Raw genomic sequence first — 26305 nt, forward strand, 5'->3', positions numbered from 1 at the left:
GGGGGGGGATGGGCATAATGATGAGGGAGAAACAGACATTGTAGCACAGGACCGCATATGGTTAGACACTCGATATGTAGTGGATGAGTACGTATGGCCACTGTCTCCTGCTCTCTAGCACAATGGGTGAGAGCTGGGAATGGTCTCTCTGCCAGGGAGCCCCAGGTCTTGATCATGGTGGGGGTGGAGGGGGTGGACATGATCGATCGACCCATCGAAACAAACAGACAGTATTGTACATATTCCCATACACTTAGATACACACTCTGCAGTGGATGTGAAAGTATGACCACTGTCTGTCTCCTCCTGATCCACACCTGTCAGCCGTCGAGCTGCGCCCCCCTCCCGCCCTTCGCCGCCCCATGGGACTCCCCTCAGCCCCCGTCACCTCGCCTCGACAGCACCACTCCACTCACACACCTGTAACTGTGGGTTTAGACAAGGCATCGTTCTGAAAGTTGGCACGGAGGACGGAGGATGAGTCGGCAAGATACACTGCTGGCGTGGGCGTTCACAGGGATGTTAATCGTCCTCGCCATGTCTGTTTATGCAGGCTCGGTCTCGGGCTCGTTTGCCTTTGACGACCACTTTGCCATCACAGGCAACTTGGCTCTGCGACCTTCTTCGCCGTGGCGCGCTATTTGGGATACGGATTTCTGGGGACAAGATGCGAGCTCGGAGACATCGCACAAGTCATGGCGACCGCTGACGGCTGCCTCTTTCCGTGCATCGTACATGCTTGCAGCTGCCTTGCTGCCAAACGCGCCGTCATCTGTGGATGATCCCGCTTGGGACGCCTTTGCAAAGTCAGACGATGTCGCTGCCCACTTTCGCACCGTCAACATTGTGCTTCACGGCATGTGCACTGCGGTGTTGTTCTGGTTGCTTCGGAGTGTAGTTCTGGTGCCCATCGGGGACGTGAGCATGCGATCGGACGTGGCCCTTGCTTCAGCCGCGCTCTTTGGTGTCCATCCGGTCCACGTCGAGGCTGTGGCGGGTATTGTCGGTCGCGCAGAGCTCCTGTGTGCGCTAATGTACATGGGAGCAATGGGCGTGTGGATGGCCTGGCTTGTTGAGGCCGAGACGCCGGCAAGGCAAGCGGTGGCAGGCATGATCTTTGCGCTCGCCGCTGCCGGTGCAGTGCTTGCCAAGGAGACCGGCTTTACGCTCATTGCGGTGCTTATCGGATACGAGGCTCTTCGTGCGACAGTGCGTGGTGCGCTGCCGCGAGCGGCGTGTCTTCGGATTGCTGCGCTTGTCGCAGGCGGGTGTGTGTACATGGCTGTCCGCCTGGGCATCACTGTCACGTTCAACCTCTCCAACTACCGCCATCTCGAAAACCCGATCGCGTACGAGCGCGGCAGTCTGCTTTGGGCCAACATTGTGCTCCTTGCGGGAGAGTACGGGCGGCTTCTTGTCTGGCCGGCAGTCATGTGCGCCGACTACTCGTTCAACGCCATTCCACTGGCGCGGTCGTGGGCCGATGCGCGGGTGGTGGCAGCGACAGTCGGGCTCATTGTGTTAGCCTGCGCCGGGCTCGAAGCAGGCCGCCGGGTTGTGTGTCATCGGTCGCGGCCGGCGCTCGCGGCAGCGCTGCTGCTTGGCTGGCTGGTGGCGACGTATCTGCCGGCGTCGAACGTGCTCTTTTTTGTCGGTACCATGGTCGGTGAGCGGCTGCTGTACCTGCCGTCGGCGACGTGCTGTGGGCTGGCGGCGTGGGCGGCGTACGCGGCGCTCGGTGGCGCTGGGTGGCGGCGACAGGCCGGCTCGCGGGCGGCGTTCTTTGCGTTGCTAGGCATCGCCATAGCGCTCGGGGCGGGGCGGACGGCATCGCGCGGGCAGGACTGGATGTCGGAGGAGGCGCTGTTCGGCTCTGCGGCGAACGAGGGCAAGTGCGCGGGCTCGGCCAAGGTCCAGATGCACGCCGGCATTCTGGCACGACGGTCCGAGGATTGGGACGAGGCGCTGCGGCGGTTCAAGGTTGCGCTCGCCATCGAGCCCGAGTACTGCGCCAACCACTACTGGCTCGGGGTGACGTACCTGGTCAAGGACGATCTGCGCATGGCCGTATCCGAGCTACAGATCGCCATGACCTGCAAGTATGTGGTCCACAAAACTGGGCCTGTCCTCATTAGCATCTACACCCGCCTCGTTCATGAGTACCCGGGCAACGCGGTGTACTACGGCGACCTTGCCAAGATATTCGTGGCGCTCAACAACCCGGAGCGAGCTCTGCAGGCGCTGGAGACTGCGCTGGCGCTTAACCCGACGCTGGCGCCGTTCCACGAACTGCGGGTGGCGATCATGGAGCGAGCTGGGGTGGGCAACGCGGACGAGGCGCGGGCGCTTCAGAAGCGGGTGTCGCAGCTGGTAGCGGTGGCAACCGATGTGACCAAGGCGCGCGAGGTTGTCAGCCGCGCGCCTGCGAGCGAGCGGGCAGCGCTGAAGCAGCAGCTGGCGACGCTGGCGGCGCTGGCCATGAGCAGCGAGCAAGACGTGACGGGCGTGCTGGGGCGGGCACGGGTGCTGGAGATTGTGGGCCGGAAGGAGGGATGAGCGGGTGAGAGCAGCGTGTGTTTACTCGCCCGACGGAGGGATGGGCAGCAGCGGATTGCCGTTCGCGTCGACGTCCTGCTTCTCGCCGGTGAGGACGCCCTTTGCGGTGCCCTTTGCGGCGACCTTTGCCATGGACTTGACGCCGATCTGGCGGACGTTTGCGCCGGCCTGGATGACGTTACCGACGGCCTGCAGCGACTCGCCGGTAACGTCGCCGACCTCGTCGCCGTAGCGATGGGCAACAACGTCGACGGTGGTGGCCGAGACGTCGGTGAGGAGGATGCGGCCGGCCGAGGCAAGCGAGGTGTGGAGGGTGTCAACAGCAACGACGGTGTTGACGACGACCTGTTTTGCGGCGCGGAGAGCGGGCTTGGACTCGTTGCCAGAGCCGAACTTCTTGCCGATACCGGTCTCGTTGACGGCCTCGGCGACCGAGTTGCCGATGGAAAGCGCCATGGCGCGGACGCCCTTGACGAGGGCCGACGAGACGCCGACGGCAGCCTTGGACACGTGGTTGACGTTGTGGACCTTGGAGCGGACGCCGTCCGAGACCTCGACCGGCTTGGTCTTGGGCTTGATCCGCGACTTGAGCCGCGAGCCGCCGGAGCGGAAGACGCCGCCAAAGAGGGTAGCGCCGGCAATGAGGCCCGAGCCGACGAGGCGCGAGCCACCCTCGATGCCACCAGCGACCATGCTGAGTGTCGACGAGACGACGCCGCCGGGCGCCTCCTCGCCACGGCCGTCGTTGACCGGGAGCTGCGCCGCGAGCGCGGCCTCGTCCACAGGCACGATGGCGGTCGACGCCGCCTTGGTCACCGCGTCGTCGCCGGCAACGTCGTCGGCGGCCGGAAGCGGCGCTGGGGGCGCCACCTCGGCGGTCTGCTCGTCGTCGTCGTCGTCGCCGCCGCCGCTAGCGGCAGCCTTGGGCTGTGTCACAACCTCGGCACGGAAGTCGGTGTTCTCCGCGAGGAAGAGCTCAAACTCGGTGACCGAGGCAACGGGCGCGTCGTTGGGCAGGACGACACCGAGGTACTGGTCCTCGGGAAGCGGAAGGACGTACGACGCGGGTGCGATGCGGAGAGTAGGCACAAACGCGCCGAGGGTGATCGGGTACGTGTAGTCGTTGACCGAGAGGAACACAAACATGTCGTCGTCCGCCTTTGCCTCATCGGCGTCGGCGGCGTCGGCATTGGCGTTGGCGCTCGAGTCAACAGCGAGAACCTGTGGAGAGTGAGTGAGTGAGTGTGTAAGCATGGGTTGGGGACAGGCTAAGTTGTCTGTCCATCATCAAGCAGCCGTCTGCCTTGTCCACCACCACCAAGCAGCCGTCTGCCTTGTCCACCACCATCAAGCAGCCGTCTGCCTTGTCTACCATCATCAAGCAGCCGTCTGCCTTGTCCACCACCATCAAGCAGCCGTCCGCCTTGTCCACCATCATCAAGCAGCCGTCTGCCTTGTCCACCGCCATCAAGCAGCCGTCTGCCTTGTCCACCATCATCAAGCAGCCGTCCGCCTTGTCCACCGCCATCAAGCAGCCGTCTGCCTTGTCCACCGCCATCAAGCAGTCGTCTGCCTTGTCTACCATCATCAAGCAGCCGTCTGCCTTGTCTACCATCATCAAGCAGCCGTCCGCCTTGTCCACCATCATCAAGCAGCCGTCCGCCTTGTCCACCATCATCAAGCAGCCGTCTGCCTTGTCCACCGCCATCAAGCAGTCGTCTGCCTTGTCTACCATCATCAAGCAGCCGTCTGCCTTGTCCACCGCCATCAAGCAGTCGTCTGCCTTGTCTACCATCATCAAGCAGCCGTCTGCCTTGTCCACCATCATCAAGCAGCCGTCCGCCTTGTCCACCATCATCAAGCAGCCGTCCGCCTTGTCCACCACCATCAAGCAGCCGTCCGTCTTCTCGTCGACCCCCATCCCCCCCCCCCTTTCCCCCCTCCTACGACATACCTTCAGCTCGCCCGTGGCGACCAGCTCCTTGGAGGCGCCCGAAATGTGGAAGACATGCGTCTCACCCGCCACCGACAGCAGCAGGTCGGCAGTCTCTTCAGCACATGCAGCCATGGAGAACAATGTGTGGGTGGAGTGTGGAGAGAGAGTGTGTGTGGGGGGGGGGGGGGGGGGGGGGAAGAGGGGGGTGGCCTCTCCGCTCTGACTTTGGAAGGGAGACTGCTGGCACATGGCAACGTTCCGCAACGTTGCAGTTAATCGAGTTGAACGATAAATCCATCGTTCAACTCCATTAACTCCCGCCTCCAACGATAAATCCATCGTTCAACTCGATTAACTCCCGCCTCCAACAATAAATCCATCGTTCAACTCGATTAACTCCCGCCTCCAACAATAAATCCATCGTTCAACTCGATTAACTCCCGCTCCAACAATAAATCCATCGTTCAACTCGATTAACTCCCGCCTCCAACAATAAATCCATCGTTCAACTCGATTAACTCCCGCCTCCAACGATAAATCCATCGTTCAACTCGATTAACACCGACAACGACAGCCACCCCTCTCCCACACCCACACCCATGCCCCCCTCCCTCACCCTCCTCACCCTCGCCCTCGCCCTGCTCGCAGCAGCTGTGGGGACGGCAGCAAAGGAGAGCAACGTGGTAACCATCACGTCGGAAGAGCAGCTCGAGTCGCTGACCAGCTCGACAGCCGACGGCGTCATCGTGCTCGAGTTCTACGCGCCGTGGTGCGGACACTGCAAGCAGCTGGCGCCGATCTACGAGGAAATGGCCGATGAGTTTGCCGATGCGAGTGAGCTAGAGCCATCGGCGAGCATTGTGCTGACAAAAATTGATGCTACTCAACTGCCGGGACTTGCCTCGGAGTACAACGTCAAGGGCTACCCGACCATCATCATCCTCCGTGTCCGGGAGGAGTCCTCGGCCCCGACTCGATCGGTGTACAAGGGCGATCGCGGCGCCGTCGAGCTCATGACTGCCTTTGTCGCCGCCTCCATGGACCGCCACATCTCCCTCCTCGACTCGCCTGCAGACATCGCAGCCTGGCGCCGCGATCACACAGACTCGGGCGGCGCCATCTACGTCGCCGCGCCCTCGAGCTCGGCCGCCATCGACACCTTCTACGCCCTCGCCGACGGCCTTGCCCGCCGGCTTGACTCGGCCTTTGTCGTCGACCCCTCGGTGGCGCAAGACGTCGTCACTGTCATGCCGCCGCACCCGTCGGGCTTCCCGCTGCCGCCCGGCGACGGTGATGCCTTTGTCGTCGACTCGCGCCTCTCGCCCGACGTCATGATCCCACAGATCCTTGCTGCCGCCCTCCCGCCGGTCGTCGTCCTCGCCGGCGAGAACTACGACCTGCTCTACGACCCCATGCTCGCCAACCACGACACCGTCGTCCTCCTTGTCATCTCACCAGAAGCTACCGCGACACCCGAGGCTGCCACAGACCTCCTCGTCGCCTTCTCGGCCTTCGCCGACCAGTTCCGCGCCCGCCACCCGTGGCAGTTTGCCCTCGTCCCACACAACGACGAGACAAGCTCCGTCCGCTCCAGATACGCCCTCGACTTTCCGTCCGACACGGCCGGCCCGCTCGACGCCTTCCTCATCGTCGAGACGCCATTCACCGAGCCCAAGGGCAAGTATCTCATGCCCGAGCGCATTCACTCGGCCGATCTCTCGGACGCCTCCTCGTTCCTCCGGGACATCGTCAACGGCGCCGCCGTCCCTTTCATCAAGTCTGAGCCAGCCCCGCGCAGGGCCACCAAGCGCGGACTCACCACCGTCGTTGGCTCCACCTTTGAAAAGCTCGTCCTGAAGTCGACCCGCGACGTCCTCGTCGTCTTTACCATCCCGGGCTGCAAGTACTGCGCCCAGTTTGATGACATCCTGAAGTCGTTTGCCTACGACGCCCGCCGCGTCAAGTCGCTCATCGTCGCCAAGTTCAACGCCGGTGCCAACGACTTTCCCACCCACCTCTTCCGTATCTCGGGCTACCCGTCCATTTTCTTTGTCCCTGCCGGCTCCTCGGTCCCTCACAAGTTTGACGGCCCGCGCAACCGGCCCATGCTCATCGACTTTGTGGCCACCCACGCCCGCAACCCGTCGACGGCCAAGAAGATAGCCAAGCTGGCCGAAGGCCACGACGAGCTGTAGCAGCACACGCGTGTCGAGTGTACGTGGAGCGTTTACTCGCCTCCTGCTCCTCAATCGACCTTGACCGAGCTGTAGATGGTGTACACAAACTTGCGCGAGGCCATAAAGCCAACCGTGCCGGTCATGGTGGCGAGCGCAAAGCAGGCGAGAGCCGACCAGCCAAAGAAGACCGAGGTCTGCAGCACGCCCTCCATCCGCGTCCGCGCCACAAAGTAGTACACCGAGTAGAGGAAGACGTAGACGGCGGTCGAGGCCGACGAGAGGACCGAGAGCCACTGCCACCGCCAGTCCTCCGACGCAAGCGTGAGGTACGTGACGACCACCGCGCACGAGCCCTGCACAATGACAAGGATGACAAAGACAAGGAGGAGGAGGCCGTAGACATGAAAGTACATGTGGTGCGAGAACGAGGCAAGCACAAAGTAGATCTCCAGAAAACAGCTGGCAAACGGCAGCACGCCGCCGAGGTGGATGAGGACCAGCGGCTGGAGGTACCACGGCTTGTCCGGAATGTGCCGCGGCACCTTCTTCGGCTTGAACGGCGCGTCAGACTCGCCGGCGAGCGACCGGCCAAAGAGCGTCCCCACAAGCGTGAGCGGGAACGCCACAAACGCCCAGATGAGGACCACCGCAAGCACAGAGGTGAACGGCAGCGCAGAGAGTGAGTTGTACGAGATGGCAATGGCGTTGAGCACAAACGTGAGCGCAAAGACCACGCCCGGGAAGAGCCCGGCCGTAAGCATCATCGTTGACTTCCACGCCTCGCCACCGCCGGCCTTGTAGTACGAGCCTGAGACGTAGCCGGCCACCACGTTGGTGAAGGCGTAGATGAAAATACCCATCGTCAACAGCGCCCCGCGCGACTGGTACAGAGCCTTGGTCATCGACACGCCCAGAATAAACGCCGTGAGCACAAGGAGCTGCACGCCCGTCCCCAGCACCGCAGAGAACATCGCCAGACTCGGCGGCGACCGGAACACGTCACCGTAAATCATCTTCCATCCCGAGTCGTCGCCGATGGGAATGTCGTCCTCCTCGTCGCGGTTGTACCGCGCAAAGTCGCGCTTCAGCGTCCGCATCAGAATCATGAACACAAGGCCAACCAGGAAGATGACCATCATAAACGAGTTGAACAGCGAAAAGTAGTGGATCTGGTGCTCAAAGAACGACTTGTCCAGGTACCGTGAGAACCGGTCCTCAAACGCAATGTCCGTCTCCTCCCAGTCGAGCGAGTAGGTAAACACAAGCTCAGCGCCAGCCTCGATCAGCTGGGGATTCTCCGCCGTCAGCGAGACCTCGATGATCTGATCGCCGTTGTAGGCAATGACAAACTTCTTGTGGGTAAACACGTACAGCGCTTCCTCAGTCGCATCCTCCGACACCACCACCTCACCCACCATGCCCCAAACCGGAAGATCATCCAAGAACATTTGGTACCAATACTGATTGAGCACCGCATACTCAAACTTGGCCGCACCATCTTCATCCAGCGTCACCGAGCAAATCTCCCTCGGCGCCACTGCATGCTTAAATTTCATACCAATGCCCGAGTTGACCAGTTCGTATCCCAGCAGTGCTTCACCGAGCGTTTCATGACGATGATCCACAATATCCGTACCCCTGCAGTACGGGAGGACGTAGAACGAGTACGTCTCTTGCGGGTTGTGGTACGGGCCGACGTTGTTGGTCCAGAGAATGACATCCTCTCCGTCCTCATACTGAGGATATTCCGCACACCCCGTCACAGCGGCATAAGTGCACACACACACACACACACACACACACACACACACACACACACACACACACACACACACACACACACATATATATATATATACATATATATGTGTGTGTATGTGTATGCTATAACCACGCCACCTCCCGTCGACCTCAGAACTCTTCTTCTCCGTCTGCCCTTGGACGCACGTCGACGTGGCGCGCTGGAAAGTGGCGACGTCCAAGCCACACACACACACACACACACACACACACACTCACTCACACACACACACACACACACACACACACACACACACACACACACAGCCCACCAGCCCCCCTCCCCCCCCCTCCCCCCACTCCCCCCTCCCTTACACATAAACACACACTAACCCCCTCCCCCCACACCACCCCCCACACCACCCCCCACACCACCCCCTACCATAGGCACAAGACAGTTAGGCTTTCTTGGAACAAGACACACTCTTGCTACAACAAGGAAAACATACCACTTTGGGGGGCTCGCTAGCACGTGGAATGGTACACACCAATGCAAGGCACACCACCGCAAAGACCACAACTCGGGTGTGTCAACGACGAGAAGTGGCTTGTGCTCATCGGTTATTAGCTCACCGAACACCGGAAACAGGTCAACGCTCACCAGATCTCCGCTCACCGCTCACTGCTAACCGATCGAGCGTTTGTAGCTCAACGTGCATTGCTCACCGCTCGCCAGTTCGTCGCTCACCGCTCACCAGCTCGCCGCTCACCAGTTCGCCGCTCACTGCTCACCAGCTCACCGCTCACTGCTCACCGCTCACCAGTTCGCCGCTCACCGCTCACTGCTCACCGCTCGCCAGTTCGTCGCTCACCGCTCACCAGCTCGCCGCTCACCAGTTCGCCGCTCACTGCTTACCAGCTCACCGCTCACCAGCTCGCCACTCACCAGCTCGCCGCTCGCCGATCACCCACCCGGCCATCTGCCCCGCAGATCCGAACCGACAGCGGCCGTCCGTTTGCACACCTTTGCCATCGCTTGCTGATTGCTGCCCGTAATGGTGTGATGTGAATGCAAGCATGCTTGAGTCGTGGCAACAGGCTGCAGGCCACGGCTGCTGCTCCCTCCATTTCTACCTTTTACGCCATCACCGATAGCATCTCAAGAACCCAAGCCATGGCGGGCGAGCACGACATCGCCGACAACAGCCGCCACGACCAACACTCACGCACATCAGTGGCATGGGTCGCCTGCTGCTCCACACAATCACACCCGCCGCACGCCTCGCCTCCCACTACCATCGCCATCATCGTCCCATCGCCGCAGCTCCTCCATCGCTGTCCCCTCGTCGCCATACGACGACGATGAGCCCCACGCCCCGCTCTCCCGGTCCCGCAGTAGCTGCCGAAGACTCGCATCCTCGGCCCGCGATCCGCTGCGGATGACCACGGCCTCGCGACCCCAGCAGGCCTTCTGCCGCGCTGCCACGTTGACCACGCCCGCCAGCACCAGCAGCACACAGTCCAGACCCAGATATAGACCAAACGCCCGTGCCCGTGCCTGGCGATACTCATCCATGGCCGGCTTCCATGCCACATATACCACCTCGATCTCTGGGAAGAGCACCACGTCCGTCATCCCGCCGAGTGCCGCCAGGCCATCGCCGCAGTGCTCGCTGCCTAGCCGGACGCCTTGCGAGAGCCTCGTCGAGCTCCAATACTCTGGCTGAGGGCTCCCTGTCGGCAATACCCCACATGCCACCACCGTTACGTACAGAGTCCCGCCGTCGACCTCGCTGGCGGCCACGACCGGTGCGAGATGAACAACGCGCGAGCCGGTGCCAACCGAGGCCGAGGTGAGCGGGACCACAACCGAGCTGTTGCTGCCCGCCACCAGCACAGCGTCTGTCCACCGCCAGCCATACGCCCTCCTTCCTCTTGCCGTCGTCACGCTCGCATTGACGGACACTTGGTCGAGCATGCCGCCGGCCTCGTCGACGGCAAGAACGTGCCCGGCCGCCGCTGCGCCAATGGTCGTCGTCACGCCGAGGACAACAACCCAGACCAGCGCAGCACACGCCACAAGTGGCGCAACCACTCGAGCTTGAACGTTGGCGTACTTGCGAATCAATCGCGACGTCGGATCGAGCTTGCTCGGATACAGCGCGTCGTACATCCACGACAGGCCCGCCACAGCCGCCGTCCCGCCGCCAGCCGTCACCACCACGCCCACCAGCCATCCCGAGCCAAAGCCGAGCCCAGCCGCCGTCACCAGCGAGATCAGCTGGAATGCAACAAGAAGCGCTCCGCTGCACAGCGTAAGCCGCGTCACAGCTCCGATCACCCTTCTGCGGAACCGCTTGAGCACTTGCGCAGGAGACATCGCTCTCGCCACGCTCGCAGTCGTCGCACGCACCACTCCCTTGCCCTTCGATCCCCGCTCGCCGCCGCTGCCTCGCCGCCGCCGTCGACCCCGGGACACCATTTCTGTCACCGTCTGCGATACAAACGTGTACGAGCATGACGATGCCGACGCGGATGATGACGATGACGACGACAAAGATGACGACGACGACAACCGCGATGACTTGGACGACGACGACTCTTGGCCAGATCCAGACCCGCTCTCGAGAGCAGACGTTGTAGAGGTACCCACAGCCATCGATGACACATCCTTCACACCTCGCCGAGGCCATGGCATTCGCTGGTGTCCACAGCAAGCTCTCCGGGAGAGAAGAGTGTCGCGGTAAACTCTATTTAATCCGCATCCGCAGCCAAACTACCGCTGGCCTCACACCTGAGAGTCAAACACATCCGTCGACGCAATATGCGAGTTATATGGCGAGCTGTCGCAGCCCACGGTGCCGTATTCAGTGTCCAGGCGGTTCGGGATCGCTGTTGCCGTCGCTGTCGCCGTCATCGTCGCGGGAGGTGGCGGAGCATGCACACTAGCTAGGTTGGTGGAGACATCCGTTGCAAACAACGTGTCATCCATACGGAGCGAGGCCATGGGTGGCTCGGTCGCGTACTCATCGAGCTCGACCCCGGTTGACATATGACTCGTACTCTCGGCCTCAAAGTCCCGGCTGTTGGCGAGCTCGCCCGAGGAGCAAAACTCTTCCTCGTCCTTGGCCTCGCGCTTGGCAATGAGCCACGCATCGATCGCGTTGCCACCCACAATGCCGATCACGTTGATCACAATGCCGCCGATAACACCGACCCTCCGCATTGTCGCGTCGTCAAACGTGCCAGCAAACAAAACCGTCGTCGTTGCCGCGAGCACCACTAGCGCCAGCGAGTTGTGGAACTCTGACAGGTACGGCCGGCTCATCGCGAGCTGTACAATTGCCGAGACAAGGACAAACACCGCAGTATTGGCCTTGCCCTCGGGTGTGTACAGGAATGTCATGCAGATCACAACAAAGAGCTTGCGCACCATGATCGCCGTCTCGAACCACCAGTGATCGCCACGGAATCGCGAGACAAGGAACGAGAACCGGAGCATAAACGTCACAGGATCCATTCGGCTCCGCTTCCGCGCCAGCACCCAGACCACCGCCCCGGGCAGTCCGATCCCGTACACGGCCACGGCAATGATACCCGGGAGGAACAGCGACCACCATGCCGAGTCGTAGCACGTCCGCGACGGATCCGCGTCCAGGATCCACTTGCCTGCCTCGTCCTCGCGGCAGCCAAAGATCGAGAATGCCGCCCCGGCGAGGGGCAGGTAGAGGAGGACCAGGATCTGGAACATCGTCCGCCCGTAGCCCGACACAAACTCGCCGAACGTCTTGCCGGCAAACACCAGGCCGGCCTTAGAGGCAAAGTATAGTGCAACCGCGATGACCAGAAGCGCCATCGCCGCAAAGGCCGGAAGCATCAGCGCAAGCACCCACTTGAGCACCCACACATCGGTGCCCTTGATGACGCTGCACTCGGGCGAGGTGAGCTCAAAGTTGAGGTTGAGCGACGATGCAAAGTCAAAGTATACATCGGCAATCGGACCCCACTCAAGGTCGAGTCTACCGTACAGGGCTGAGATCTGCAGCGCGTTGACGCCGATCATCGCCGCCACAAACTTGTACCGCACGCTTTCTGCGAGCGAGAATGCATACAAGGCGCCGGTGATGGCGAGGGCAACAACGACGACAAGCACTGCCACAACCACATTCTTGCCACTGTCGCACTTGCGGCAGCTCCCGCCAAGCCGATAGTAGCCATCCGTGCACTTGGCGCACAGCCGCGAGGTGTAGCCCGGCGCGCAGCGCCCATTCCCAAGACACGCGCCCTCGGTCGGACACGTCACAAACGCTCCGCCATCTGGATAAAACCCAGGAGCCGCTCGCGGTTTGGCGAGCACCCCATCGCAGAGAGCTCCGGTCGGGCACGCTTCGCACGGCATGTTGGTCAACCCCGATGGTGACCACGTGTTGGCCACACACACGCATGTCCCGGCTGTGATGTTTGCCGAGCCAGTCGAGACCACCGTGTTCGCCGGGCATGCGCACTCGAGCACTTCAACCCCACTCGCAAAGCCTCTCTTACCCGACCCTGCCGCACACAATGTCACCGTCAGCGTGCCTTCCAGTCGGATCGCTTCCGCGCCAGTCGCGCTCAAAGTCCAGCCCACCTCGGTCGGCAGCTCGTCGACAAACTCCATCTTGGCCAGCAGCCGCACATCCGGCGGCAGTGCAAGCACAGCGTCGAGCGTCGACTGCGGCGCGCCCGACACAACCACAACCTCTGATCCGCTGCTCATCAGTAGCTCTTGTGCAATCTCGACATGCGCCTGATCAAAGGTGTCCAGTCCGCGGAACACGCCGTCAAACGCACGGCCAGAATCGAGCCGTGACGCTGGCGGTGTCACCCACTCGAATCGAACAAGAGGGCCGCCAACAGCCGCCCGACCCGCAATCACGGCACTGTAGTCCTCGTCGGTCATCCTTAGCCATGGCAGCTGCGCCGCTGAGCCAGTGGCTGGTGCAAAGCCATCTGCGGCGCACAACAGCGCGTCCGAGGCAATCGCGCTGATCGCGTCCACATTGCCGGCGAGCACCGACGTTGTGCCCGAGACTTCGATCGGACTCCCGCAAGCAAACAACCCGCCGCCCTTGGCTGTCGCCACATTGCCGGTCATGTTGGTGTTCCGTAGAGCCACAGAGGCAGCAATGCCACTCGCTCGATCAGCGGCGGCAGCCAACGCGCCGGTCGCCACAGGCAGCTGCGCCGACGTCGTCGCCGCGCTCGCCGCAAACTGCAAGTCGGAGGCAACCGCTGCCAATCCGCCGCCGAATACTGCCGTGTTGTCCTCGATCCGACATGCGGTGAGTGTCACCGTCCCGGTGCCCTTGACCTGAACGCCGCCGCCGTTGGAGCCGCGCGCCATGTTGCGGCTCACCACCGACTCGATCATGGAGAGCGTAGCGAGCGAGTTGACCGAGATCGCACCGCCACCGGCACCGCTGGCCATGTTGTGGGCCAGTGTGCATCGCGTAAGCGACGCTGCTGCGCTCTGGGCGACAACAAGGACTCCGCCCTCGGCAGCTGTTGAAGACTCAAACGTCGAGTCGGTGGCAATGACCGATGAGCCGGCCGTCCGCACGTACACCGCGCCACCAAACGAGAACGCGGTGTTGTGGGAAAAGGTGGCGTTGTGAAGGACGGCCGACGCGCCATCGGACACCAGCATTGCTCCGCCGCGACCGACGTCAAGCACCGCGTTGCCTGTCGACAGCGGCTCGCTGATCGAGTTGGAGACGGTGACGTGGGTGAGCTTGATCGTCACATCTGCGCCTTCAATCCGGAGCCCCGGAGCGCCATGGATGTTGCTGGCGGTCGTCGTCATGCCCCTAATATTGATTGACTCAAGTGCGAGCGTTGTACCTACTCCCCGCGTAATCGAGTTAAACACTGCCCGAAACAGGACGGCGCCGTTGGCGCCCGACTCGCAGTCAAAGGTCACCGTGCCCGGGATCTGTGCCGCAAAGCTGATCGGGCGAGCAATCTGAAAGTGCGCATCGCGCCGGCAGCCGTACCGACCAGGCGGGAGGAGGAGGACGTCGTGGGAGCAGACGCGCAGCCGGGCCATATTGGCAAGGATGCAGCTGGCCGACGTCGGCCCGTAATGGCATCCGTCCATGTGAGGATCATACACCACCGAGCGTGGTTCGTACGAGTAGAGTGCAGTCCGGGTGGCGCGCGTGTAGACCCGGAGAGTACTGCTGAGGATATAGTTGGAGACGATATCGATCGAGTCGTCCCCGTCAAAGTCACCAGCCACCAGCGCGTAGACGCCCGACAAAGAATCGACCTGCAGCAGCGGCTCAAAGGCGGGTGTTGAGAGATCTAGCGAGTACGAGATGTAGATCCTGCTGTTTGTATCTGCCCCGACGACTGCCACACGATCCTCGAGCCGGACGACGTCCACAAAGACGGCATCAAGCAGCCCGATCTCCACCCGAGGATGAAAGCCGCCTGAACCATTGTTGAGCATAAAGGAAATCCTGTTCGAGTCGCCGATGACGATGTCGTCGTACGCGTCGTCGTTGACCCTGGCGACGATAACTCGGTGGAGAGCGCCCGAGTGCTTGGGCGTAACTGCTACCGGGGCTTCAGATGTCATGTTGCTCACCGACCGCAAGATAGAGAGCGGATAAGTGCTTCCCTCAGCAACAAGGAGATCGACTCCGCCATCGCCGTCGACATCGATGGTGTCGTGGAGACGGATCCACTGGCCAACGTCGACAACGTAGCCGTCAAAGTGCGTGACCGGGTTGGGATCAAAGGTGAAATCGCCACGATTCATCCAGAACTGGAGGTTGGTTCCGTCGGTATCGATCAGGTCCATGTGTCCATCGTTGTTAAAGTCGATTGTCTTGAAGTGGCTCGAGAACATGTCCAACGCGATACTGCCATGCCGTGGAAGAGTGTGGGCTTGCCAGGCTGTGCCGACGCCGTCGGCATTGATGTGGAAGCTCATGGTCTTCTTGTAGAGGCTGACAATGTCAACATCGCCGTCGCCATCCACGTCAAGTACGTGCGTAGGAGTGGCCTCGTCGGCGATGACGACCGATAAGAGCGGCGTAACCGGAAACGAGGTCGTACGCGACCAGACCATGCGGTATGTGCTGCTTGGCAGCTTTCCGCCCACCACAATGTCGATCAAGCCATCACCATCGATGTCACCCGAGTTGATGTCAAGACCCGTGTCGAACGGCAGGTCAGGATTGACGCTGAGAGAAGTCCAGCTGCTCGACGCTGCTCGAGCCAGATCAGGAACGTGGACATTGGCTAGGGCGTTGGTTTTTCGGCAACAATGACGTCGTTGCGACCGGTGTTGCGCACATCACCAGCACCAAACGTGTCGATGGTTACGCCAGCGTTGGATACCATCCGCTGCCGACGGAGCTCGCCTCCGCCTGCATTTTCCATCCAATACAACTCGTCGTTGTAGACGAGCATAAGATCTGAGTCGCCGTCCGAATCGACGTCGCCCGTGTTGAGCTTGATTCCGACGGCGGCAGTCTTGACAGCAAGGACAAACTCGGTACCGGAAAAGTCGAGCGTGAATAGCTTCTCCTGGAAGAGGGCATAGAATTCAGGCGATCCGTCGCCGTCGAGATCGACGATGGCAGTGGACGGCGTGTCTGTCGACGAAGGGTCAAGCGGCGCAAGAACGATGTGACTATCAGTCAGGGGTCCGCCGTTGTCGTTGATAACGATGATGAGCTCGCTTGCGCGAAAGACGACAATGTCAAGGTCCGAGTCTCGGTCGACGTCGACGAGCTGGCACTCTTGAGAATCAAAAGTGGGAACTGCGTTGCCAGCAAGTGAGAACGAGGCGCCGGCGCCGTCGTTGAGAGCAAGCGCAAACTCATGGGTTCGACCGTCCTGGGTAATAATGATGTCTTTGTACCCATCGCCATTCCAGTCGATTGCTTGCAAGTCTTTGGCGAAAACAAACGACAGGAGGTTGATCGGCGAGCCAAAGACGCCAGCACCGTTGTTGAGTCGCAGGTACAGATAGATGCCGGATGTAAAGGCGATGTCAACATCACCATCGCCATCAAAGTCATCAGCAACTGCGGCAAAAATGGCGGAACTCTCAGTGGCGATGATGGTCGAGGACCACGAGCCTGTGTGCGAGAACAGGATGAGCTGGGTGCCATCGCGAGCGAGGACCTGTGGGTAGCCGGCGGCGGTAAAGTCAGCGAGGGCGACAAAGGTACTCGTGCCACCAAAGGTGTTCCTCCCACCGGAGTACTGTGTCCTGCACTGCTTGTTGGCTACGATCTCAGATATGGATCCCTCTGCAACACAGAGAGGAGAGCATGCTAGCAGAGCTAAGACCAATGTCGTCACCCAAACACGCGTGAATGGCAACTGTCGTGGTGGACACGTGGGCCTTTTTGACCAGCGGGGGAAAAAGCGTGGTGAGTGTTTGAAGGCGGGCTTTTGCCGAGAACAAGCAGAGATAAGGTTTTGGAAGGGTGGAGGGGTGCGGTGCGGTGACGGTGCGAGTTGCCTACATGCTTGTGTGAAGCGAGAAGTATGCACGTGGGGGACGAGTTGGTGGGACAAATTTTGCAGAGGAAAGCGACGGCCTGCCAGGCCATAATCGATGCCCAACGATAAATCTCGTTGGCAGCACACCATAATCGATGCCCAACGATAAATCTCGTTGGCAGCACACCATAATCGATGCCCAACGATAAATCTCGTTGGCAACACACCATAATCGGTGCCCAACGATAAATCTCGTTGGCAGCACGCCATAATCGATGCCCAACGATAAATCTCGTTGGCAGCACGCCATAATCGGTGCCCAACGATAAATCTCGTTGGCAGCACGCCATAATCGATGCCCAACGATAAATCTCGTTGGCAACACGCCATAATCGATGCCCAACGATAAATCTCGTTGGCAGCACGCCATAATCGGTGCCCAACGATAAATCTCGTTGGCAGCACGCCATAATCGATGCCCAACGATAACTATGAACGAGTGAGGAACGCGAAGGAGAGGAGACGTCTGGCACGAGGCGACGAGAGCAACAAGGAGGTAAGGGACGGACAAGCAACTCGAGTTTTCCTGTGTGACCAAGTTGTGTGGGTGAGGAGGCATGAGTATGGGCATGAGCAAACGGAGCAGCAGAAGACCTCCTTCTATCGTCATCTCCACCCTTACAGCAGGCGCGGACGGTGGAGGGCCAAGTGCCGGTGACGTGGTGGCCCGGCATGGTGGCGACCGACCCGAGGCGACATTAGCTGATGGCACTACTGCTGCTGGTGGTGGTGCCGGTGCTGGTGCTGCTGACGGTGTGCTGCTCTCGCCGAGTGGAAGTCCAAGGAGTTTAGGTCGCAATCATCAGAGACGGACGAGGTCGTCGTCGCCGTCATCACGGTCGCCGAGATCACTCTCGCCGCGATCGTCATCGAGGTTGAGGTCGAGGTCGAGGTCAAGGTCGGCCCGGTCAGCCCGGTCGGCATCGAGAGGGAGGAGCGGGAGAGGCGCCGAGCTTGCGCTGCCCGAGTGGGAGCCGTTTGCGTTGGAGGACTCGCGGGCGGCGGCGGTCAAGGTGGCCAAGCGGCTGGTGCGACGCATCATCCGGGTCTGCCGGTCAAACGGCATCGCGTACACCGACACTGAGTTTGGTCCGCGCGGTGCGGGGGCGGTAGTGGAGAGGTGGGCGAGGCGAGCGCGGGGTGGGAGCGGTTGGGACGGATGGCGGAGAGCTCGGTGCGGCTGATGCTCAACGGGTGTGCGCCGAGCGATGTGGTCCAGGGCTCGCTCGGGACATGCTACCTCGTCGGATCGCTAGCGTCACTAGCGGCGTCGCATCCCGAGGCTGCGGCGGCAATGGTAGTCAAGTACGATACCGAGCTCGGTGTATATGGTCTGGTCCTGTTCAAGAATGGACAGTGGGTCCCGGTGGTGGTTGACGACTACGTGCCGATGGTTGAGGCGGGCGGCGAGCGGTGGCAGGCGTACTCGCGGTGCTCGAACCCACGTGAGATCTGGGTTTCACTGGTGGAAAAGGCGTACGCCAAGGTCCACGGCGGGTACCCGCAGATCGAGGGCGGGAAGGAGACGTCTGCGCTCGTCGATATGACCGCCGGCATCCCGTTCCGGGTCAACTTGCGGTCGTCCAAGTGGATGGCGGTTCTTTTTGGCTCACCCAAAGCGCGATCTGCGTTCCGAGCCTCGCTCTCGCTTTCAGCGTCGGGCTCGATCGGTGTTCTCGATGGTGACGAGTGCGGAGGTGCGCACGAGGCCGAGGGTGGGGCGGCGTCAGACGCGCCGCATCTACTGCTGTGGGCCTACATGCGGCGCAAGCTCGACGAGAGATATGCGCTGTCGGCCTATGTCGCGGCCGAGCAGGACGCGGCGGGGACGGTGCTGCAGGATGGCTCCGGCCTCGTCACCGGGCACGCGTACGCGGTCCTGGGCTGCGCAGAGATCTGTGACGAGAGTGCTGTCGGGGTGGGCATGTTGCGACTGGTGCGGATGCGGAATCCGTGGGGCGGGCATGAGTACACCGGCCCGTACTCGGCGGTCTCGCCGATGTGGACGCCTGCGCTGCGGCGGGCGGCGGGCTTTGCGCTAGGTGGCAACGGCACGTTCTTTATGACCTACGAAGACTTTGTGCTCCATTTCACCGGCCTCGATCTGTGCCGGGTCATCGACGACACCTGGTTCTCGCGGTCGATGCTCGGAAGCTGGAGCGTGCGCAGCGGGCCGCGCGGGCAGCCGCAGCACAACCCGGCGCTGCATGTGCGAGTGAGCCTCACAGCAGCCGCAGCGACATGCGAGGGCGCGAGCGCTGAGCTTCCGTCGGGTCCGCGGGCGTTCTTTGAGTTCTCAGGTGCGTCCGACTCGTCATTGTCGGCTGTCTCGTCGGATGACGAGGCCCGGGCCGGGAGCCTGGCGTACGAGGCGCTGCTAGCGGCGCCGGACGCAATGTATCTGGTGCTCGCGCAGGACGATGCGCGGCTGGCGCGTGGAGAGGAGGTCTATGACATCTCCATCGGCTTTGACGTCCTCCTCCTCCCGTCGGAGGAGGCTGTGGCAACGGTTGCCGCCGATCCACGGCAGCTCGTCACGCTTGGCAAGCGGATCCACATCACGCCGTTCTCTAACACCCGCGAGGTGGTGGCGCAGATCTCTGGGCGTGAGCTGAGGCCAGAGCCCGGGGCGACCGTGGCACACCTGGTCGTCTGTGCGTACACCTGGCGTGGTGGCACTGAGCTTCCATTCTCGTTCCGGGTCGCATCGCGGCTCCCAGTCTCGCTCTCGCGGCTCGAGCTATCATCGCCAGCTGCCGCGGCGCTCCCGCCACTCGTCACACTCGACCTCCCGTCGCCTGTAGCCGGCGGGATGTTGTCGCCCGGAGTGAGTGAGGATCCACGGTGGGCGTGTTCAGCGCCCGAGGTTGATCTTTAAAAAAAAGAGCGTTGCCCGAACTCGATCTCGATGTGGAACTGTTCCCGTCACCCATCACGTTTGCCGGGTGCCGAGGTGCGTGCTCGTCGAGCTAACCAAAGCTGCGGGTAATCGTCCAGCCGACCATCAAGCATTAATCATTGTTGCCATAATCGATAAGCATTAATTGTCGTTGACATGATGGTGATCGTTGCCGGTGAGTGTTCGTTGGTCGGCACGTCAACAGCGCTCTCTGTGTGGACTCACTCGGCCGAGGCGAGGAGGGAAAGAGGGACAATATGATGAGACAGAGTATGATTACAAACATAATAATGCTGAGCATACTCCTCGTAGGAGTGGGAGCAAGCCCCTCCCCGCCGTCGCCACCGTCGAGGTCAACAAGCCTTCCGCGCTTTGCCTTCACTTCCAATTCGGCACTCAACGGACGATTCTGTGCACCCAACTCGGACGGACAATGTTCCATGTCACCGTACATCCAATCATTGCTCATCATTGCCTTTATTTTGCTGGTCATTCCTGCTCTCGCTGCTTGCGTCTGTCTCGCTTGCGCGTGTTGTGCTCAAGTCAGGGATCCGCCGCGCATCGTCTCCTCTTTGGATCCATCTCCATCTTCTTCTCGAAGAGATCAAAAGGCTCCCTTAACTGATGGACGTCGCTCACGAGCTGGTAGCCAGCTCCGTGGTGGCTCGAGTTGGAGATCAGAGGAGTTTGGTCGGGCAAGACGTGCTCCTTCGCTGCTGGATCTTCCGCCGGCGCTGAGAGAAAAGTGGATTGCCGCACATCCCACCGCCACCGCCATGATTCTGACAAAGCTCGCTGTTGTGGTTGTCGCTGTGGCGGTGGTCGTCCTCGCTGTCCTTCTCTTCATGGCCTCATCGGATGTGGATGTTGCTGAGGGTCGCGGTGCGGCTGCGCTCCGCGATGGTGCGGTGGCTGTGGAGCTGGCATCGAGCCAGGTGGTGAGCGCGTATCTCACATCGGTGCTGCAGAGCCCGGCGCTCAACTCGTCGCTGCCCAACGCCACGCTAGCGCTCAGCGAGACTACCGCGGCTAGTGCGGCCATCCGGTCGAAGATGCTGTCGTGGGCACGGATGACCAATGCGTGGGACCAGGCACGGACTGCGCTGGTGGTCATCATGGCATGCGTGGTGTTGGGCGTGACGACGTGCCTCTGCTGCGCGGCCGGCTTCAACGCACGGCGGGTGTCGCAGTGCGCAGCTGTGGCTGCGTCATGGACCACGCTTTTCCTTTGCTGTACCTTGATGCTCCACATCACCGGTGCGCTCCTTGTCTCGGACCTGTGCTTCGAGATGGACACCTCACTGGCATCTTCCACCGCCGACCGGACACTGTTTGACGAGCTGGTTGGCTGCCGCGGCTCATTCCCGCAGCTGGAGGCGACCACGTCGCGGGCGCTCGCCCTGGCTTCGGCCGACGTCTGTGAGACCGGTGCGCTGGTGTGTGAGCTGGCAGTCAACGTCTCGACATCGTTCATGCCTGCGCCGTGCGTTAACTCGACCATGCGGTGCTCAAACCCCGATTCTCCGTCCGATGTCTCTGTTGACACGGCCGTAGCCGACTACGGTACCGGAAACGGGACGACCGGATGTGCGGCGGCGGCGTCTTATCCGCCAATGCTTCCGCCGAGCCACAGCTACTGCGTCCGCAACACACCGCGCATCCTGCTCTGTGCGTCGGTGGGAGCCGGATGTGACTCTCCGCTGACCCAGCACTATGTCGCGCCGCTATACGCGGCGCTTGTCACCCGCCGGCTGGTCCGGCTCTCTGTTGTCCCGCTCGTGACGGAGCTCACCAATTGTACGTTTGTCGGCGACGTGCTCGCGGCGGCGCGCGATGATGTGTGCGGGACCCACAAGCCGGCTATACACCGAACTATGTATCTCCTTGCTGGCGTTGTTGCTCTTGTGCTCGTCGAGGCCGGTCTCGGCCTTGCTGGCGTCCGCAACCTGGTGCCGCTCGCCAAGACCCGCCGCCGCGCCACCGCCGCCGCCATGGCTGGAGCGGTCGGCGCCGGTGCCGCGCTCGCGGGCACTACCGCTGCATCGCGGCGCGGCTCACTCGCCAGTGCAGATGGCGGCCGGCAGCCATCGGACTCGGGGCCGACAAGCAGCCGACGCCGACGGCGGTCATCCAACGCCGGTGCTAGCGGCATGACTCCCATCGCGCCCATCGACTCGCCGCTCAAGCCACAACATCGCGGCGTGGCTGCAGCGGCTGCCGCCTCGCCGGGCCTCTCCCGGCCGGGCTCGCTTGCCTCGTTTGTCGAGAACACCCGCGACGAGACCTCATCGCTTGGCTACTCTTACTCGTACGATGACGGCAGCTTTATTTCGTACGATGACGAGGATGGGGGGGGCAACGATTCGCGGCTCAACCTCGCGTCGGCAGCGTCGCATCGTCCCGCGCCGTTCCTGGCCGACGACGACGAGTCGCCTCCTTCGGCCGGCTCGGAGCCGCCGCGCAAGCAAGGCAGCGGCTTCTCGCGAACTGCGCCTGTCGGCGGCGCAGCTCGGGTGTCGGCGCTCCGCGGCACTGGTCTCGCCTCGGGTGGACTCTCACGGACAAGCTCGCGATCAGCCGGTGGCGGTCTCGGCTCGGGCAGTCTCTCGCGCTCCGGCTCGCGATCAGCCGGTGGCGGTCTCGGCTCGGGCGGTCTCTCTCGCGCTGCGTCTCGCGCTGCGCGTGGTGGACTCGGCAGCGGCGGCCTTTCTCGGACCAACTCTCGATCGGCCGGCGGAGCACTTGGCGGGCGCGGCCGATCGCCGCTTGCACGCAACACCTCGTACCAGATGTCTGTCGGCCGGCTGGACGACATGTAGATGACAACGAACTCGGCCTTGTGATTTCCGACGTGAGGCAACTCAACTCGCACATGCGAGCGTCAACGATAAAACCAAAGGAGAAATAATTGCCAAATCATTGCCTGTGAAACGAGTCACAAGTCCGTCGCCTTTTTGCCTCGAGCGCCAAACGAGCCGAGTGTGACGGCGGGAAAGAGGCGACAAAGAGCGGAGAGCAAGTCAGGAGAGACACGAGCAGAGGCTTTGAGGCAGAGACCGGGGAGAACGAGACATACTTGACTCGGAGGACCAAGAACACAAGTCGCACAAGTCGCACAAGTTGCACAAGTCGCACACGTCGGACACGTCGGACACGTTGACCTTGGACTACGGGCACGAGGACGGACAGCAGGCACATCACCAACTCGACGACTAGCCACATCACCAACTCGGCGACCAGACACATCACCAACTCGGCAACCAGACACATCACCATGGGCATGGACGACCTCATTCCGGTGGTCAACAAGCTGCAGGACGTGCTGTCGTCGGTAGGGACCGACATGATCGACTTGCCGCAAATTGTGGTTGTCGGCTCGCAGTCGTCAGGCAAGTCATCGGTGCTGGAAAACATCGTGGGAAGGGACTTTCTTCCGCGTGGCTCGGGCATCGTCACCCGTCGCCCGCTCATTCTCCAGCTTGTTCAAACCAAGCCTGCTCCCGGCGCTTCATCCGCCGAGACCGGCGACGGCGCAAGCACCAGCGATGGCGCGCCCAGCTCGGGTAGCGCTGCCGAAGGCGAGGAGTGGGCCGAGTTCCTGCACCTGCCCGAGACCAAGTTTACTGACTTTGCCGCGGTCCGCGATGAGATCTCGTCTGAGACCGACCGGGCGACCGGGACGAACAAAGGCATTTCGGACGCGCCGATCTCGCTTAAGATCTACTCGCCGCATGTGCTCAACCTGACGCTGGTGGACCTGCCGGGCATTACCAAGGTGCCTGTCGGCGACCAGCCGTCGGACATCGAGACCCTCATCCGCGACATGATCCTGCACTTTATTGAGAAGCCGAACGCGCTCATTCTGGCGGTGACGGCGGCCAACTCGGATCTGGCCAACTCGGACGCGCTGCAGCTGGCCCGCCGGGTCGACCCCGATGGCGAGCGCACGCTCGGCGTCCTGACCAAGCTCGACCTCATGGACGCCGGAACCAACGCGCTGGAGATCCTCAACAACGAGATCATTGCGCTCAAGCTCGGCTTTGTGGGCGTGGTCAATCGGTCGCAGGCCGACATCAACTCGGAAAGTCGATTCCTGCCGCGCTCGAGGCCGAGGCCTCGTTCTTCGCGTCGCACCCTGCGTATGCGCCGTTGGCTACGCGGCTGGGGACGCGCTACCTGACGCGCCAGCTCAACACCCTGCTTGTGGCGCACATCAAGAAGTGCCTACCGGGTCTCAAGAAGCGAATCAGCGCCAAGCACTCGGCGGCTGCGTCCGAAATGGCCACGCTCGGCGCCCCGGTCTCGCCCGAGTCTGCCGGCTCGGTCGTCCTCGATGTCATTACCAAGTTTGCGGCCGACTTTAAGGCTGCGCTCGACGGCACCATGGCCGACCTTTCGATGGTCGAGCTCGCGGGGGAGCGCGGATCGCGTACATCTTCCACGAGCTCTTCTTCAACGCCATCCAGGACATCCGGCCCGGCGAGGAGCTGACCGAGGAGGACATCGAGACGCTCATCCGCAACGCGACCGGGACTCGCGGGCAACTCTTCATGCCGGGCGCTTCATTCGAGGTCCTGGTCAAGAAGGCTGTTGCCCAGCTGAAGGAACCGGCTATGCAGTGCGTCAACCTGGTGTATGAAGAGCTCCTCCGCCTGCTCAACACGTACACGACCAAGGAGTTGGCGCGTTTCGCGCGCCTCCGCGAGCGGCTGCACAACGTGGTCTCGGACACCTTCGCCAAGTGCCTCAAGCCGACGTACGCCATGGTCACCAACCTCATCAACGTCGAACTCGCGTACGTCAACACGCGGCATCCGGACTTTGTGGTGGCGCTGGCGGCGATGCGGGCGTCGTCGGGAGTCGATCACTACGCGTCGAGCTCCACCGAGGCTGCGTCGAGCGCCGGTGCGGCGGCGGCGGCGGTGAGCTCGGCAGCAGCCAGCGGAGCGGACCCGGCACCGAGCGGCTGGTTCTCGAAGAAAAAGTCGAAGAAGGGTGGTAGCGGCATGTCGCCGCCGGCGCAGCTCGCGCAGGTCCGCAAGCCGCAGCACCTCTACGCCGAGCACGAGATGTCCGAGACGCAGCTCATCCGCGAGCTCCTCGACGCCTACTTTACCATTGTCAAGAAGAACATCCTCGACGGCGTGCCCAAGTCGATCATGCTCTTCCTTGTCAACAACGCAGCGTCCCACGTCCAGAACGAGCTCGTCAAGGCCCTCTACCACGAGAACGAGTTTGGCGAGCTTGTCCGGGAGTCCGGCACTGTGGCCCAGCGCCGCGAGGTCGTCGCCACCCAGATCCGCGTCTACAAGGCTGCCGAGCGCATCCTCAACCAGATCCGCGACTGGGATGTGTAACTGAGCGTAAAAGTGCTGTCATGGTTGTAGGCGAGGAGCAAGGTGAGGTGAGAGAGAGGATGGGCAGCCCTGTGGACGAAAGAGGGAGAGCCGTCGGTCAGCCGGCGGTTGAACCACCACAGCCAACTGGTGACCACCACCAGCACCACCAGCACTGCCAGCACGAGCACGAGCACAAGCACAGCACAGGCCGTGCCACTGCACTCACCGACCATGTCATCCATCCGGGACCTGAGTACGTAGTGGGGGGGAGGGGGAGGGGGAGGGGGAGGGGGAGGGGGAGGGGGGGCTTGGCTGAGGCATGTGTGGCGGGACATGGGAGGGGGGGTGGGGCGGGGGTGGGGGGTATGGGTATGGATGTGGTTCTTGTGGTCGTCGTACTCGTGTCGTCCATCGCATCCATGCCATCCATGCCATCCATGCCATCCATCACATCCATCACATCCATCACATCCATCACATCCATCACATCCATCACATCCATCACATCCATCACATCCATCACATCCATCACATCCATCACATCCATCACATCCATCACATCCATCACATCCATCACATCCATCACATCCATCACATCCATCACATCCATCACATCCATCACATCCATCACATCCATGCCATCCATCACATCCATCACATCCATCACATCCATCACATCCATCACATCCATCACATCCATCACATCCATCACATCATCACATCCATCACATCCATCACATCCATCACATCCATCACATCCATCACATCCATCACATCCATCACATCCATCACATCCATGCCATCCATGCCATCCATGCCATCCATGCCATCCACCGCGCAATGCGCACTCGTCGCACTCATCACTCTCATTCACTGCGTGGCGCTGCACCTGATTCTGCTCGACATGGCGCAGAGTTCCGCCGCTCCGGATCCAAGGGCCGCATGCACTCGTTCTCGTCCATCGACTACCTCGACAAGCTTGGCGAAGAGGTCGAGGTCAATCGCGACGTGTACAACCACGCCAACGGCCAGGGTGAGCTCCCGCTCCACCTCGCTGCCTCCACTGGCTCGGTGAACATCGCCGAGCTGCTGCTGG

General features: G+C 61.6%; 8 protein-coding genes across 8 annotated transcripts in view; 4 read left to right on the forward strand and 4 right to left on the reverse strand.

Annotated features, from left to right (window-relative positions):
- Positions 1-2496: 2496 nt before the first annotated feature.
- Positions 2497-4644, reverse strand: AMSG_07574 (uncharacterized protein). Its single transcript, XM_013900605.1, has 2 exons — positions 4511-4644; positions 2497-3777 (listed from the first exon to the last, which is right to left on the reverse strand). Exons 1-2 carry the CDS (start codon positions 4622-4624, stop codon positions 2578-2580), a joined length of 1314 nt encoding a protein of 437 aa, XP_013756059.1. The 5' UTR covers positions 4625-4644; the 3' UTR covers positions 2497-2577.
- A 447-nt stretch (positions 4645-5091) lies between these two features.
- Positions 5092-6687, forward strand: AMSG_07575 (protein disulfide-isomerase A4; the record flags this gene model as incomplete). The annotated part of the gene is made up of 1 exon (XM_013900606.1): positions 5092-6687. One exon carries the CDS (start codon positions 5092-5094, stop codon positions 6685-6687), a length of 1596 nt encoding a protein of 531 aa, XP_013756060.1.
- An 11-nt stretch (positions 6688-6698) lies between these two features.
- AMSG_07576 (endomembrane protein emp70) lies at positions 6699-8985 on the reverse strand. The gene is made up of 2 exons (XM_013900607.1): positions 8919-8985; positions 6699-8405 (listed from the first exon to the last, which is right to left on the reverse strand). The coding sequence occupies exon 2, from the start codon at positions 8223-8225 to the stop codon at positions 6738-6740; it is 1488 nt and encodes a 495-aa protein (XP_013756061.1). The 5' UTR covers positions 8226-8405; positions 8919-8985; the 3' UTR covers positions 6699-6737.
- A 547-nt stretch (positions 8986-9532) lies between these two features.
- AMSG_07577 (uncharacterized protein) lies at positions 9533-11068 on the reverse strand (the record flags this gene model as incomplete). Its single annotated transcript, XM_013900608.1, has 2 exons — positions 9533-10283; positions 10374-11068. 2 exons carry the CDS (start codon positions 11066-11068, stop codon positions 9674-9676), a joined length of 1305 nt encoding a protein of 434 aa, XP_013756062.1. The 3' UTR covers positions 9533-9673.
- Positions 11069-11197: 129 nt separating this feature from the next.
- Positions 11198-17021, reverse strand: AMSG_07578 (uncharacterized protein; the record flags this gene model as incomplete). Its single annotated transcript, XM_013900609.1, has 3 exons — positions 11198-15696; positions 15738-16668; positions 17007-17021. 3 exons carry the CDS (start codon positions 17019-17021, stop codon positions 11198-11200), a joined length of 5445 nt encoding a protein of 1814 aa, XP_013756063.1.
- A 655-nt stretch (positions 17022-17676) lies between these two features.
- AMSG_12080 (uncharacterized protein) lies at positions 17677-22689 on the forward strand (the record flags this gene model as incomplete). Its single annotated transcript, XM_013900706.1, has 5 exons — positions 17677-17724; positions 17780-17887; positions 17925-18060; positions 18090-19788; positions 20547-22689. The coding sequence occupies 5 exons, from the start codon at positions 17677-17679 to the stop codon at positions 22687-22689; spliced, it is 4134 nt and encodes a 1377-aa protein (XP_013756160.1).
- Positions 22690-23144: 455 nt separating this feature from the next.
- AMSG_07581 (dynamin-A) lies at positions 23145-25227 on the forward strand (the record flags this gene model as incomplete). Its single annotated transcript, XM_013900610.1, has 3 exons — positions 23145-23921; positions 23957-24271; positions 24316-25227. The coding sequence occupies 3 exons, from the start codon at positions 23145-23147 to the stop codon at positions 25225-25227; spliced, it is 2004 nt and encodes a 667-aa protein (XP_013756064.1).
- Positions 25228-26151: 924 nt separating this feature from the next.
- The window catches only part of AMSG_07582 (uncharacterized protein), a gene marked incomplete at both ends in the record, with an annotated part of 1681 nt that continues 1527 nt past the window's right edge, over positions 26152-26305 (forward strand). Inside the window, one exon of the mRNA XM_013900611.1 lies at positions 26152-26280. Within this exon, the coding sequence (XP_013756065.1) occupies positions 26152-26280 (129 nt within the window). The remainder of the gene's footprint in view (positions 26281-26305) is intronic.

The sequence above is a fragment of the Thecamonas trahens genome, assembly GCF_000142905.1.
Source record: "Thecamonas trahens ATCC 50062 unplaced genomic scaffold supercont1.35, whole genome shotgun sequence".
Taxonomy (NCBI): domain Eukaryota; order Apusomonadida; family Apusomonadidae; genus Thecamonas; species Thecamonas trahens.

Excerpts from the sequence above, each read along its gene's own strand:
- AMSG_07574 (XM_013900605.1), bottom strand. The coding sequence starts at position 4,624 with ATGGCTGCATGTGCTGAAGAGACTGCCGACCTGCTGCTGTCGGTGGCG. Across the intron at positions 3,778-4,510 it reads TCGCCACGGGCGAGCTGAAG|GTTCTCGCTGTTGACTCGAG; the intron begins GTATGTCGTAGG and ends CACTCTCCACAG.
- AMSG_07576 (XM_013900607.1), bottom strand. The coding sequence starts at position 8,225 with ATGAAATTTAAGCATGCAGTGGCGCCGAGGGAGATTTGCTCGGTGACG.